The sequence below is a fragment of the Sinocyclocheilus rhinocerous genome, unplaced genomic scaffold (assembly GCF_001515625.1).
Source record: "Sinocyclocheilus rhinocerous isolate Xijiao unplaced genomic scaffold, SAMN03320098_v1.1 scaffold288, whole genome shotgun sequence".
Taxonomy (NCBI): Eukaryota; Metazoa; Chordata; class Actinopteri; order Cypriniformes; family Cyprinidae; genus Sinocyclocheilus; species Sinocyclocheilus rhinocerous.
Window position 1 is genome coordinate 176,470 of NW_015635021.1, and position 13,902 is coordinate 190,371.

The window sequence follows — 13,902 nt, forward strand, 5'->3', positions numbered from 1 at the left end:
ACCTTGCCCCCCCCTCCCCTCCTCCCTTTTGCCCTACGCACCTCTGAGCTCTGACCCCCCTGTATTATGTATTATGTATTATGACCCCCCTGTAATCTGTATTATGTCTACTGTTAGTGTTAAGTGTTAACTATATGCACCAAGGGTCTGAGAGTAACGCAATTTCAATTCTCTGTATGTATATGCTGTACATGTGGCAGAATTGACAATAAAGTAGACTTTGACTTTAGCCCTATTCACACGGGATTAGTATTACCTGGTGACCTCCAGTCATTTGTAATAATTGCGGAGGTTGTCTGTGATCTTAATCCCGTGCGAATCGGCCATGTCTGTAATTTGTAAAGTAAAAATTCCCCCGCAAATGACCTACCATATTTCGCCGAACACCGAGGTCCTGTGATAATATTAGTCCCGTGCGAATCGGCATCTCTTGATGATTCGGCCAGCATTTGGCAGGCTGTATATCATTTTTCGAGGTTTTTGTTTGCTGTGCGCCTTTTTATCCATCTTCCGCGAAGAATGGAGCTGCGTTGGAGTGTTTGATAGTATTTTGGGTGCTGTCATCATATCGCTCATACAATTTGCAGAAAGAGAAAGCTGAAAAGGTTTTGAGGTTAATGTGTTACAAATAAATCAAGCACAGAGCTTGATATATTATTTTAACCTGGTGAAATGTAAATGACACAGCGCACAAAACTATATTAGTTTATTTTTAAAAAATCCATCTGGACCATAAACGGGACTCTCAAAGCCTTGACATCCGGGTATCTGGGAGATAAGTCAGTCAATTCGAGTAAAATCACAGGCTTCGCTTATCCCGTGCGAATGCACCACACGGAATTCAGATGTGGGGGGGTAATTTCAAAATCCAACAAGGTCCCCAGATAATACTAATCCCGTGTGAATATAGGGCTTTAGATGTAACGTATTTTAGTGGATATACTCAGTGTATTTTTGCGTCTGCGTATGCCTTGTGCACATCTACGTATTTTCCTGATAATAATGTGTATTAGGGATTGTGTAAAGCTGCTGTGGAGTGTTTTCCAAATGAGGCAGATGGTGTGTGTGTGTGTGTAGGTTTAGGGGTTTGAAGGGCTTCAGTTTTACATGAGTCAGAGATCAGACTGACCCATTTCCTCCGCAGGACACATGTGGAAATACGCATACATTTGGGGTTTGTACGTGCCGCCGTTCCCCGTTTCCTACATCATCATGATTCTTTGCAGGAAGTGACACGTGTGGTCTTTTCTCTCTCTCAGTGCTGTAAAAGTGAAGGAAGCCTCAGAGAGCAGTGGAGGAATTAAATATGGATAGGACACGGGGGAGGCAGCACGGATGAGGGGGTCTGCAACCACTCTCTCTCTTAATGATGTGATGTGATGTGACAAGCATGGTGCTCGTGGGGGCAGAGTTACCATAGCGATTCCCAACACGCCCCCCCATCTGTGGCAATCTCCCATGCACAGCATCCATATTTAATGCAACTTTTACTTAGTGCAGTTCAACTGCCCACCCAACTCTTTCTCCCTCTCCCTTTCTCTCTCTCTCATTCTCTTCGTTATATTTGCAGAAGTAAGATACATTATACATTTATGGGCTGAATGTTATAATTATTGAGTTTACGGTAAAGTTTTCCAGCCTGCTGGAGAGAGAGGCCTTTAGGAGCTGTCTCAAATTATCATATATTCCATGCTGTTTTTATACTTAAAGTTTTACAGTTATAATCTGAACTCTGTATAACTTTTAAATGATTTTTCTTCCCACGTTTGCTATAACCAGGACAGTTGTTATCGGTTTTTGTTCGTCCTACTGTCAGCTTTTCCTTTTTTGAACTTTCCCCTCATAAAACTTTTTCGCTAACTCAGCTGACAGCTGTAAAGTGTGTGTAATGGCAGATTGTTGTAACGTTTATCACGCAGCAGGGCTGTAGAACGAACACGATGAAGACAGTCTTTAATAAATCCACAGGCAAGTAATCCACATAAAGAAAACAGCTGTGACACAACTAATGCAGACAAGAACCCACCACAATGAACAGAAACAGAGCAACTTAAGTACATGTGCAAACAAGGATAATTAATGACACACACCTGAACTAAAGGGCAAAATCAAACCAATAACCATGACAACCAACACAACAGGCAAAATGTGCAAACTGAATCATAGTCCAAAGTGATATTGTGACAGTTTATCGCAATGTTTAGTACTAATACAATAACCGACAATATTCTGAAGTAAATTAAATGATTAGATGAAAATTATTTATTCATGCCATTCCAAACACGTACAGTACCGTTAAAAGGTTTGGGTTCTGTAAGATTTTTAAAATGTTTTTGGAAGAAGTCTCATTTGCTCACCAAGGCTGCATTAATACTGTGAAATTCTACTGCAATATATTGGTTTGTATGGTAAAATATTGTCAAATGTTATGTATTCCTGTGATGCAAAGTTGAATTTTCAGCAGCCAGTACTTCAGCCAGTACTTAGTATCAGTCTAATACTGATTTGTGTCTTTAAGAAACCTTTTTTTTCTTATTATTATTATCAGCATTGAAAAGAGCTGTTCTGCTTAATATTTTTGTGGAAACTGTAAGACATTTTTTTTCAGGATTCTCTGCTGAACAGAAATGCAATGCATTTATGCAATCTATTGTATAAATGTATTTACTGTCACTTTTGATCAATTTAATGCATTTTTGCTGAATAAAAGTATTATTGCTTTCAAAAACATTTATTGACCCCAAACTTTTGAATGGTGGTTTTCTTTTCTTTTTTCTGGTAAAACAGAGGAGATGTTTTGCAGAACTATAAAATTAATCCACACATAGTTTTGCATTATACTTAAAATATTCTGAAGCCATACGATAGTTTTCTGTGAATAAGAGAGTGATTATTTAAAAATCTTTCCCTCTGGTGCAGCTGTTAGTGTCATTTACATTGTTGTATAATATGCATAAGAATACAATTACCCTGCCTCATTGTTTCAACGTAGTTAGCTGATATATTATGTATGATGGTTTATTATTTTGTTTATTCCCTGGAAAGGCCTTATATGGGCAATGATGTAACTGTTGCACATGTATTTTATTTGTGTGAATATAATATTTGTATGATGTTCATAGTATTCACTCAGTAGTACTGTGAGTGTTAGGCTGGAGAGCATTGCAGAGTTATTTGTGTTTGCAGAAGTGGCTGTACAAGGCTGATTTTGAGATGACATATTTATGCTCAAAGCAGAGAAGAAAACACGTATTAGAGCAACTTTATAAGTAGTATGCAGGAAGTCTGTTGTGTGGATGAAAAGTGATGCAGTCGAGAGGAGTGGAGCTCGCCAAATGCAGGGGAGAACTTATAAAACAGGCCTTTTTAAAGTCTCCCATATGGGGAGGTCACTAATTTATCTTTAAATATCCGTGACGACGACAGTGACATCAAATGCTGTTTCATGATCACCTGAAGAGCCATCGCTGATATTGCCTGGATTTAAATTGTTTTTAATAGTTGTACTTTGACTTATTTTGAGTATTTGAAGATAGAGTACTTATACTGCTAGCGAAACTAAATGTAATCAATAAATTGACTTCTATTTTTCGCACAAAGTCTGCCTCCCGGGGCATTGATTTAAGACTTTGAGCCGGAACAGACCACAGAGGAGTCTTCTGTCCAATTGGAAGTATGTAGAATAATAAAAATAAAGGTGTAAAAGCAGTCTGCACCATAAAACAACATTTATACATTAAAAAATGAGACGCATGGTGCCAGTTTTGATGTCAGTCACAATTACAGCAAGAGTTTCAACAAGTTGTATGGCTTCAGAAGACTTTGAATATTCATTATCACGGATCATATGGACTTCTTTTATGCTGCTTTATTTATGCATGTTTATTTGTTTCTTTTATTTACTTATGTTTTGGTGCTCAACAGTCCTCTGTTCAGTTTGGAACAACATTAGAATTTGTACTTGATTTATTTTTGGGTGAACTATTCCTTTAATGCAAGCTCGACTACTCTCTGTCTGTGAAGGCTCTGTTAAATGATATGTTCATGAATTGATTGACCACTCAGTGATTTGTGATCCGATCCTCAGAGAAAGTCACATGGAGTACTAATTGATTAATGCAATCAATTCATGTCGTGCTGCGGCCTACACACGTGACTGACAGATATGTTTGCTTGTTTACATGTTTACTTTAGGTTATGAGTGCACTTACAGCTTGGTGATCCACAGATAAGCCAATGAGAGGATGGCCAGAGGTCACATGATCTACAGAAGCGCCTACCAGCTGGTACTACTGATTCTACTGAGCGTGCTCCAGCTGGCACATGCGCAAAGTGAGTACACAGACTTCAAACATGCATAAAACACAGGCAGAATCCTCTGAAACTCAGAATAATTGCTGGCTCTTTTCGTGAAATCCGTGAAACCAGCGCAAAGGATAAAGGCACACTTTAATGCAGCTTACAATGTAGTATGTAATTAAAAAATAAGGTTTCAGAACATGCTAAGTAATTTCATCGTGCATCGTCACCAGTTGGAGGGATTATAATGCTGCGTTTGATTCTTTCACTGCACCAAATGTCCGGATCAGTGTTTACAAGACAACTCTGACTACGTAAAGAAATGACGTCAACATTTAATACATGGATTTTTATCTTTCATTTGATGCACGGTAAAGCATTAAAGAAGATAATCAGATGGGCATTATGTTATTCTCTAGTAGAAGAGGAAAGAGTTCTAGTTGTTAAGAATTTAAATGTAGAAAAAATTATTTCAATTAATAATAATTTATTAAATAGATTTATTATTTATGAAGTTATTTTATGATCATGATTAATCATTTTATTGGTCTCTATTTGGTCTTTGTAATTGTATTTAAAAAAAATGTAACAGTAATTGCAATCAAAGGCTTTCTTATGTAAACATTATCTGCGCCTATGTAGATTAAAGCATGCAAAGTGAAGATGAAGTCATTTCATCGCACATCATCTGGGGTGATGACACGAACATTCACCCACGCACTCACTTCATTGTTCTGTTTGAACCTGAGCTGAGCCTTTGGTTAGTTACACATGCCATTAGTTTAGAGCTGCTGGGCAGATTAATGTGAAGTCATCCTTAGATCGAGTGGATTAGCAACCACTGCAGACTGCATCAATCACACCGCTTATCTGCAGTTAATTCACTCCGTCTTTCGTATGAACTGAAATGCACATTATAATGCACACGTGAAGTCACAGCCTGACTTTAAAAAAGTTTTATGATTTTAAAGACAGGTTTATTGTCATTTTTAGCAAGGGATGAAAATGTGGTACTTATTTTAAGACATGCCTTTCTTTTAAAGGGGTGTTCACACATGATTTGTTATTGCGTTGAAAAATACAGGAGGGAAGGGTGAAAGGAATGGAATTGCATAGAATGCAAGGGTCTCGTGATGTGTTTGTAAAAGCTGAATTGGTTTTAACTTGACATTGCATCTTGAAAAGCACAGCACTTATGGCACAAGATGTTAAGTTACAGACCCTATCATTTGCCCTCCTGCCAGTGATTGGTTTATTGAGAAAATAAATGTTTCTTACCATGATTTTTGCTGGTATCATAAACAAAATCAAATAAAATGTAGTATTTAGTACTGCATTTAATATTGCAGTTAAAGTTTTAGTTCCTAAAACTATATGGGCTAATTGGCAAGTACATTTTATTTTATTTTACTTTACTTTACTTTACTTTACTTTACTTTATTTTATTTAAAAAATATTAAGTGCTAAATGCAGGTAAACATTTCTTGCCAATTGGCCCATAAAGCTTTAGGAAATGCATTACTTAGTACTTAATTTTATTTCGTTTTTTTAATTTTTTAATTTTAGAATTTTAATTTTGGCCACAGCATGAAAATAATTATCGGCTTAACTGTCATGATGTATGTGAAGTAAACTTATTATATATAAATACACCAGATATTTAGTGCATCTGGTGCTTGTTCATTTTAAACCCTGCCTGTAACCTTTCAGTTAAACTACTCTATGTGAGAAGTATAACTTCAAGATGCATAGATGCATTTATTGTTGTTCATTATGGAGATTCTAAATAGTAAAGGAGAGTTTCTCCATCTTCAAGAAAATTCTGCCCCAATGCTTTCATTGACCCAGTCGTAGTTAATTATTGGTCACCTCTAATGGTTAGAGAGTTGGACTTGTAACCCGAAGGTTGTGGGTTCGAGTCTCAGGTCCGGTAGGACTTGTCAGTGGGGGGAGTGAATAAGCAGCGCTCTCTTCCACCTTCAATACCACGACTGAGGTAAGACCCTTGAGCAAGGCACCGAACCCCCAACTGCTCCCCGGGCACCGCAGCAATATGTTCACGGTGTGTGTGTGTTCACTACTGTGTGTGTGCACTTGGATGGGTTAAATGCAGAGCACAAATTCCGAGTATGGGTCACCATACTTGACCACACGTCACTTCACTTTTATAAATCTCTGTCTTCCTCTGCAGCTCCTCCTCAGTTCACTCGGACCCCCGTTGATCAGATAGGTGTTCAGGGGGGCGTGGCCTCCTTCGTATGTCAAGCCACAGGAGATCCGCCGCCTAGAATCACGTGGAGCAGAAAAGGCAAAAAAGTCACCAACCAGAGATTCGAGGTAAACACATCTCAATTGCACAAACACAAACCGTACAGACAGCTTGCTTACACATTAGCTGCAAGCAGCGATACAAGGTTGTAACACTACTAAAGTGAGATTCGTACATTTCCTGTAACTTCACACATTTGCCCTGGCTCAAAGGATGCCATACACATGGTCTATAAAGACACACAAGCTATTCAGGGAGTTACCAACACATTTCTCTCTGTGTGTGTGTGTAGGTGATAGAGTTTGAGGATGGTTCAGGGTCCGTGTTGCGAGTGCAGCCGCTGCGGACCCCCCGTGATGAGGCTGTGTATGAATGTGTGGCATCTAATGAAGCAGGAGAGATCAGTGCCTCCACACGGCTCAGCGTTCTCCGCGGTAGGTACAGACCTGACTGGAAGCGTCTTTGCTTTTGCTTGGTCTTCTGAAGTGCATGTGTGTGAAGCTTGCTTGATACACGACATCTCTACTATTATTTTTAGAGATGCACTGACAGAATTTCTGGGAAATACCAATTAGAAGATAATTGTTTTCATGCAGTGACCAATAAGCAATATAATGGTGAATATACAAGTATAGGCCCACGCTGAATCTCTGAATCTACAGAGTTTTAATCATTTTCTGTGTTGATTTTGGGGTAATTTTGTGGATATTATGTATAAAAATTTTTTTTTGGTCACACTTTATTTTAAGGTCCAATTCTGCTATTAACAAACCATTAACTATGACTTTTGCCTCAATAAACTGCTAATTTGCTTATTAATAGTTAGTAAGGTAGTTGTTAAGTTTAGGTATTGGATAGGATTAGGGGTGTAAAATATGGTCATGCAGAATATGTACTAATAAACAGCCAATATGTTAATAATAGGCATGCTAATAACTTGTTAATAGTGAGAATTGGTCCCTATACTAAAGTGTTACCTTTTTTTTTTTACTTTTTAATGCCAAAGACCCCAAAATATGATGATCACCAAACCCCATTCCTAAAATATAATGATAGCTGTATAATTTTTTGTATAAAGACCAATTAAAAATATTAAGCATCTTTTAAATGCATATTACTTTCTAACAACTGGCTTTTATGTTCTCAGTGTACTGTTATTATTATTTTTTTTTTTACATATTTTAAAATATTATTATAAATATTTAAATATTATGTGAAGAATATTTACTTTGTAATAAATTGATCATATTTTATATATTTTTTATTTTTAATAATTTACATTTGAATATTTTTTATTTCTTACCGTTTAAAACAAAACCTGTCTATAGAATAAGATAACTGTGATGTATTTCATAATTTCTGATTTCAGAAAACAAAATGTAACAGTAATAACATTACATGGTTAATAAAGTGTGTTAATAATTAAATTTATATATATCGTAATTAGGCTTGCTGCAATAGACGGTGCTAACGGTGATACCGGTGTTAATCCGCAACACCGGTTACGTCACATGCCCACCGCGGCACTGACCCCCACCATCGTTTAGATTTTTTATAGTAATAAAAATCATTTAGTTCAGTAAAAGAACAGACACTACAATTAAAAACTGAACGCGGCTGCTCAATGCAGCGTGCCGAAGGACAGTCGCATCACAGATCAGATTTCATTTATCCAGTGAGGAGAGTGAGTCCAACTGACTGACAAGAAGAGTGAGGTGAGACAGACAAGAAGAGTGAGGTGAGACAGACAAGAAGAGTGAGGTGAGACAGACAAGAAGAGTGAGGTGAGACAGACAAGAAGAGTGAGGTGAGACAGACAAGAAGAGTGAGGTGAGACAGACAAGAAGAGTGAGGAGAGACAGACAAGAAGATTCCGTACCCACTGTATATATATATATATATATATATAATTTTTTATTTTTATTTTTTTAAAGAGTATTTTTTGTAACATTAAAAATAGTCTTAGATATATTGTGCATCCCTTGTTATTTTTTAATTATTTTTAATAGTACCTTTAGGCACTACAAGAATAGATCCTTAACGAATGAAGACTGAAAAAAGTGTGCTATTTTGCATAACATCTGCATAAGATCACCTTCACCTTGTAAAGATTGAAGCCCTCCATTGAAGGCTGAGGTGTGAGTGTAATGTGTGTTTGTGTTTGTATTTGTTTATTTCAGAGGACCAGCTTCCCGCTGGTTTCCCGTCTATAGATATGGGCCCTCAGCTGAAGGTGGTGGAGCGTTCTCGCACCGCTACCATGCTGTGTGCTGCCAGCGGAACACCTGACCCTGAGATCACCTGGTTTAAAGATTTCCTCCCCATAGATACACACACTCACGGGCGGATCAAACAGCTACGCTCAGGTGTGTGTGCTCATTTACACACTCTCTGTGCTTTTATTCTCCTCATTTGTTTAAAGGTGCACTTAGCAAATTTAGCTCATTAAAAAAGTAGAAATAGTACATTTTATATATACATTTTACATATATGTTTTAAACAATGTACACTGACATGAGATGAAGAGTCATATCAGCAGCTTAAAAAAATGTTTCGTTCTACATGGAGCATGTCGTGTTGAGATCACATGACCAGCTGAGTTTTGCTTATGCTTGCAACAAGCTACAAATATTAATGATAATAATTACATTACATTTAGTAATTTAGCAGACGCTTTTATCCAAAGCGACTTACAAATGAGGACAATGGAAGCCATCAAAATCAACAAAAGAGCAATAATAAATAAATTAATAATAATAATAATATGATAATATGTTTACTTCATTTACATGATTCATTAGGGATGCACCAATATTGAAATTCATACCGTTATGGTAATAATTATTTTCATGTTGTAGTACCCAATATTAAAATGTTATACTATTTTGTTTGAATTTACAAATAATAACATTATAATATACACTGTTAAAATGGATATTCATTTTGATTTGTTAGAGATTACATTGAACAGTGTTATTAAATTAAGTGATTTTAAAGATTAACTTGAAGTGAGAGTTAGATGAAAGCAGAGGTAATATGAATGCTAAAAAAAATAAGCATTCATACATAAATATCTAATATCAACCAATACTGATATTGGATTGAATTAAAAAGAAAATCTAATAGCGTAGGATAATTGATGTGGTATTGATGTACTGTACACTTTTGTTTAAAAAGTTTGGGGTCAGTAAGATTTTTATTTATTTATTTTATTTTTTGAAAGAAATGAATACTTTTATTCAGCAGGGATGCATTAAATTGATCAAAAGTGACAAAGACGTTTATATATTACAAAACATTTTTATTTCAAATAAATGCCATTTCTTTGAACTTTCTATTCATCAAAGAATCCTGAAAAAAGTATTACCGTTTCTACAAAAATATTAAGCAACTCTAATATTTTTGTCTTTGATAATAATCAGAAATGTTTCTTGAGCAGCAAATCAGCATATTAGAATGTTTTCTGAAGGATCATGTGACACTGAAGACTGGAGTAATGATGCTGAAAACTCAGTTTTGCATCACAGGAATAAAATACATTTTAAAATGCATTAAAATAGAAAACAGTTATTTTAATATGTAATAATATTTCACATTATTACTGTGTTTTTGAGCAAATGCAGTTTTGGTAAGCATGAGACACTTTCAAAAACATTTAAAAAAAACACCCCAAACTTTTGAACATGTGTATATAGTTTATATTGTGCATTGCTATATACTTTAGACTTAAACATAATAATAAAAGTACAAAGTAAACAAAACAAGGAAAAGGAGATAATACAATATACATACACAAGACAAATCATAGCAGTGGGAAAAATCAATTGTCCAAGCAAGCAATGAAACACACCATAACAGCCAACAATTCCAATGCCGCAAACGTACACACAAAACCTCTTAGAGTGCATCTTTAAAGAAATCCCGTAGCCTTAAATCCTTTCTCACACACACTGTTTTTGCTGTGCGAGAACCTTAAGTGATAAATGTGCTGTCTCTCTTTCTGTGTTTTAATCTACAGAGTCATTTGGTAAGTGTGTTATCCTGAGGCACAACACACACTCACACGTCCAAGCACAAAACAAACAAACATGTCGTTATTGGTAAAGCGCATGATATATCTATATATTGTATTTCCCCTAACAGTACAGTCACCCTCTCTCCACACACATAGTCAGCACATACAGTAGTGTGTTCACACACAGCAGTCACGTACAGTAGACAGTCCTCCTTACCTCTAACATGTGGTACTGAGCCTCTCGCTCCCACTCTCACTTATGTTTTCTCCTTCACTGGCTCACTCTTTAACTTCTCCAAACGCTCACTGCCCTCGGCATTGGATTTCCTGCATCACTACCCCCTCACTCTTTCAGATCTCTCTCTTTCTCTTTCTCTCTTTCACTTTGTTGCCTAGATAGGTTTGAATGTCCCAATGCTGAATGTTACAGTGGCTTCTCACCCAAAACCGTGGCCTTTTTGGGCTTTCCTCTCTCTCTCTGGGCTTGAGTCTGCCTGTCTTAAGTCTCTGTGTTCTTTCCAATTTTTCAAAGATATTTTCTCTATTGCACTGGTTTTATGAACTATTTTTTTAGAAAACGGTGGTGTCATCCAGAGGTTGGGCTACAAATAATCGCTATCTGTCACTGTCATGTTTTGTCGGTTGTATTCTCTCTGTTGGTATAACACTTGGTATTTTAAATGTGGCACTGATATCCCAGCATCTTTAAGAGCTTTATTAGTAGCAGATTCTTGGCTTTTTATTCCACTCTTCGGTCTTGTAATCTGGTCATCTAGTTTAATAAACAATATATCATGAATTATTCAACTGCACTGCATTTGCAATCGGTTGTTTTGCTCTGAAACCATTCATTAGATTTCACAGGGGTGCTGTAAAACGTTTCCCCCTTTTTTCTTTATTTCTAATTCTAATCCTTATTTGCCTTTTTTATGGAATGTTTTTTATGCCACTGAATAAAAAATTTAAAAAAGGTGATTTTGACTTTTTTATCTCACAATTCTGACTTTTTTCTTGCAATTGCGAGATATAAACTCGCATTGTAAGAAAATAGTCTTTTTCCCCTCAAAATTAAAATTGGACTTTATAACTCACAATTGTGAGTTTATATCTCCCAATTCTGAGAAAAGAAGTCAGAATTGAGAGTCTATATTTCTCGCATTTGTGAGAGTTTATATTATGCAGTTCTGAGAAAAAAGTCAGAATTGTGAGGTAAAAAGTTGCATTTAACTTTTTTATTTTTTATTCAGTGGCAGAAACGGGCTTCCATATCGTTTAGTGTGGGAATGGTTAAAAATGGTTTCTGAAACAGGGATATGCAATAGACCAGATGCCTTATATTTGTGAAAACTGAAATTAATTTAAAGCATTTTTGTACATTTTTAACAGTTTTTGATTATATTTGAAAATATATATATTTTTAAATAATATAAAAATGTGAACTTTTTTTAATCATCAATATTTTAAAAACATGCTAAATTACGGAAAATTGTAAGTTCTTTTCGGTTAAGACAACCTCTTCTGTCATCTCATAAAAAGTCAACATACACTTTGCACTTAAGACATGAAGAGTCTCCCTCCTCCCCTCTTTCTCTTTCTTGCACTCTTTCTTTTTGCTGTTTCTTTTTTTATCCCTCTATCTTTCTGTTTTCTTTCTTTTTGCTCTCTCTCTCTGTCACTCTGTCTTTTTGTCATTCTCCCTCACTGCACTAACTCGTCTTCTCTTTAATCTCCCATCTGCTTTCATTCTCACACATCCAGGGGGTACACCTATCCGAGGTAAGAGACTAAAGCAACCCACCACATCTCTCCACACCTTATCGCTCTCTTTCTTTCTTTCTTCCTCTTCCCCTTCCCCTCTCTCTCTCTCTCTCTCTCTTTCTCTCTGTTTGACTAACCGTGTCATTTTCAGAGACTGTGTTTATCATGATTAATGTTTGGGTTCTGTCGCCATGATAAAACTACGACACCTTTGCACAGATCTTATCTGAATGTGTTATTTTCATGGTAAATTTAAATCAAATAGACATTTAATTATGTGAGCTGATAAAAATCATTTGAAATATCTACTAAAAATGAAAGAGGATTTACTTTAGTGGTTTTTCAATATGTTTTTTTTTTTCAGTGGCAGATTTGTAAAGACCCCATGACACTAGACGGGTTTCCATCCAAAGTTGCGAATTTAACTTATGCACAAAATTGGAATATCGCATAAAACATTAGCGAACAAAAGCACTGTTTCCATCCAACGAGTCAGAGAGAACAAAATCATCACTTCCTGATAAACTGCCACTAAATATCACTAAGAAAAGTCAGAGAAGCCACTGAATATAATAATTCTCAAATATAATAAATTACTTGCACTTTGAGTGAGCAGACGAAACACAATAACCGCATGGTCTTGCTTTCGGAGGTGAATGCCAGCTGTTTGGGAATGCACTCGTGGTAGATTGTTCTATGAGGCGGTTATCCAGAAATACTTTGACGACTTTGCTCGGGCACTTCAGAATGACCATGACAACATTTCAGATGCTGTGCATCTAAATCGGTCCGCTGGTTAGTCAGGTTATGCTGTCCCATAGCACAAAGTCACATGACTTTTTTGAATGCTCATGCGGGATTTATTCGCAAAATGCGTTTCTATCTCCCATTATTCGCATTAACCCAAGAGTCAAAAACCACCTCAAGCGAACGTAAAAACTTTTTTGCGGATTAAGGGATTTCTTTTCGAAATTTGCCGTTTCCATCACTCGTTTCTCATGCGATACTTCAAAATGCGCATTAAAACAGGGTGATGGAAACATAGCTACTGTCTATTGCAGTTTTCTTTCTTGTGGTGATGTATTACTCTTTGAAACAGGAAGCTTGAGCAGGACATATCGAAATGCTCATCCCTAAAACATTCTAGAGCATATTATTGGATAAAAATTGGAGAGTCATCTATAGTTTTTGGTCTGTTGTCCCTGAAGGCTATACATTTTAAATGTGTGTATATTACATATGAAGCTAATAGCCGTGGACTAAAAGCCAGGAAAATCAACTTTTAGTTTTGTTCCCCTCCCGTCTTGAATGGTTGCATCATTGCTTAAAGGGGTCATATGATGCTGCTAAAAAGAACATTATTTTGTGTATTTGGTGTAATGAAATGTGTTTATGCGGTTTAAGGTTAAAAAAACACACACCACACTGTGATGCCCTTTCCGACCGGAGCGTAACATAAAACTATGTCTGCATTTGTGATCGGAGAAATGACAAACAACAAGTGATACTCTACACTGCCCAAAAAACAAGCGTTTGAATCGTCAGTGGCAAATTCTTTAAA

The 13,902-nt window shown here is 36.3% G+C and overlaps 1 protein-coding gene across 1 annotated transcript in view; it reads left to right on the plus strand.

The window, feature by feature from the left end:
- Window positions 1–13,902, plus strand: part of LOC107746012 (receptor-type tyrosine-protein phosphatase delta-like) — a 70,845-nt gene that overhangs the window by 21,640 nt on the left and 35,303 nt on the right. The window contains exons 5-10 of the mRNA XM_016560047.1: window positions 4,195–4,332; window positions 6,491–6,636; window positions 6,861–7,002; window positions 8,749–8,934; window positions 10,587–10,595; window positions 12,342–12,359. Coding sequence (XP_016415533.1) covers window positions 4,245–4,332; window positions 6,491–6,636; window positions 6,861–7,002; window positions 8,749–8,934; window positions 10,587–10,595; window positions 12,342–12,359 — 589 coding nt within the window. The 5' untranslated portion in view covers window positions 4,195–4,244. The remainder of the gene's footprint in view (window positions 1–4,194; window positions 4,333–6,490; window positions 6,637–6,860; window positions 7,003–8,748; window positions 8,935–10,586; window positions 10,596–12,341; window positions 12,360–13,902) is intronic.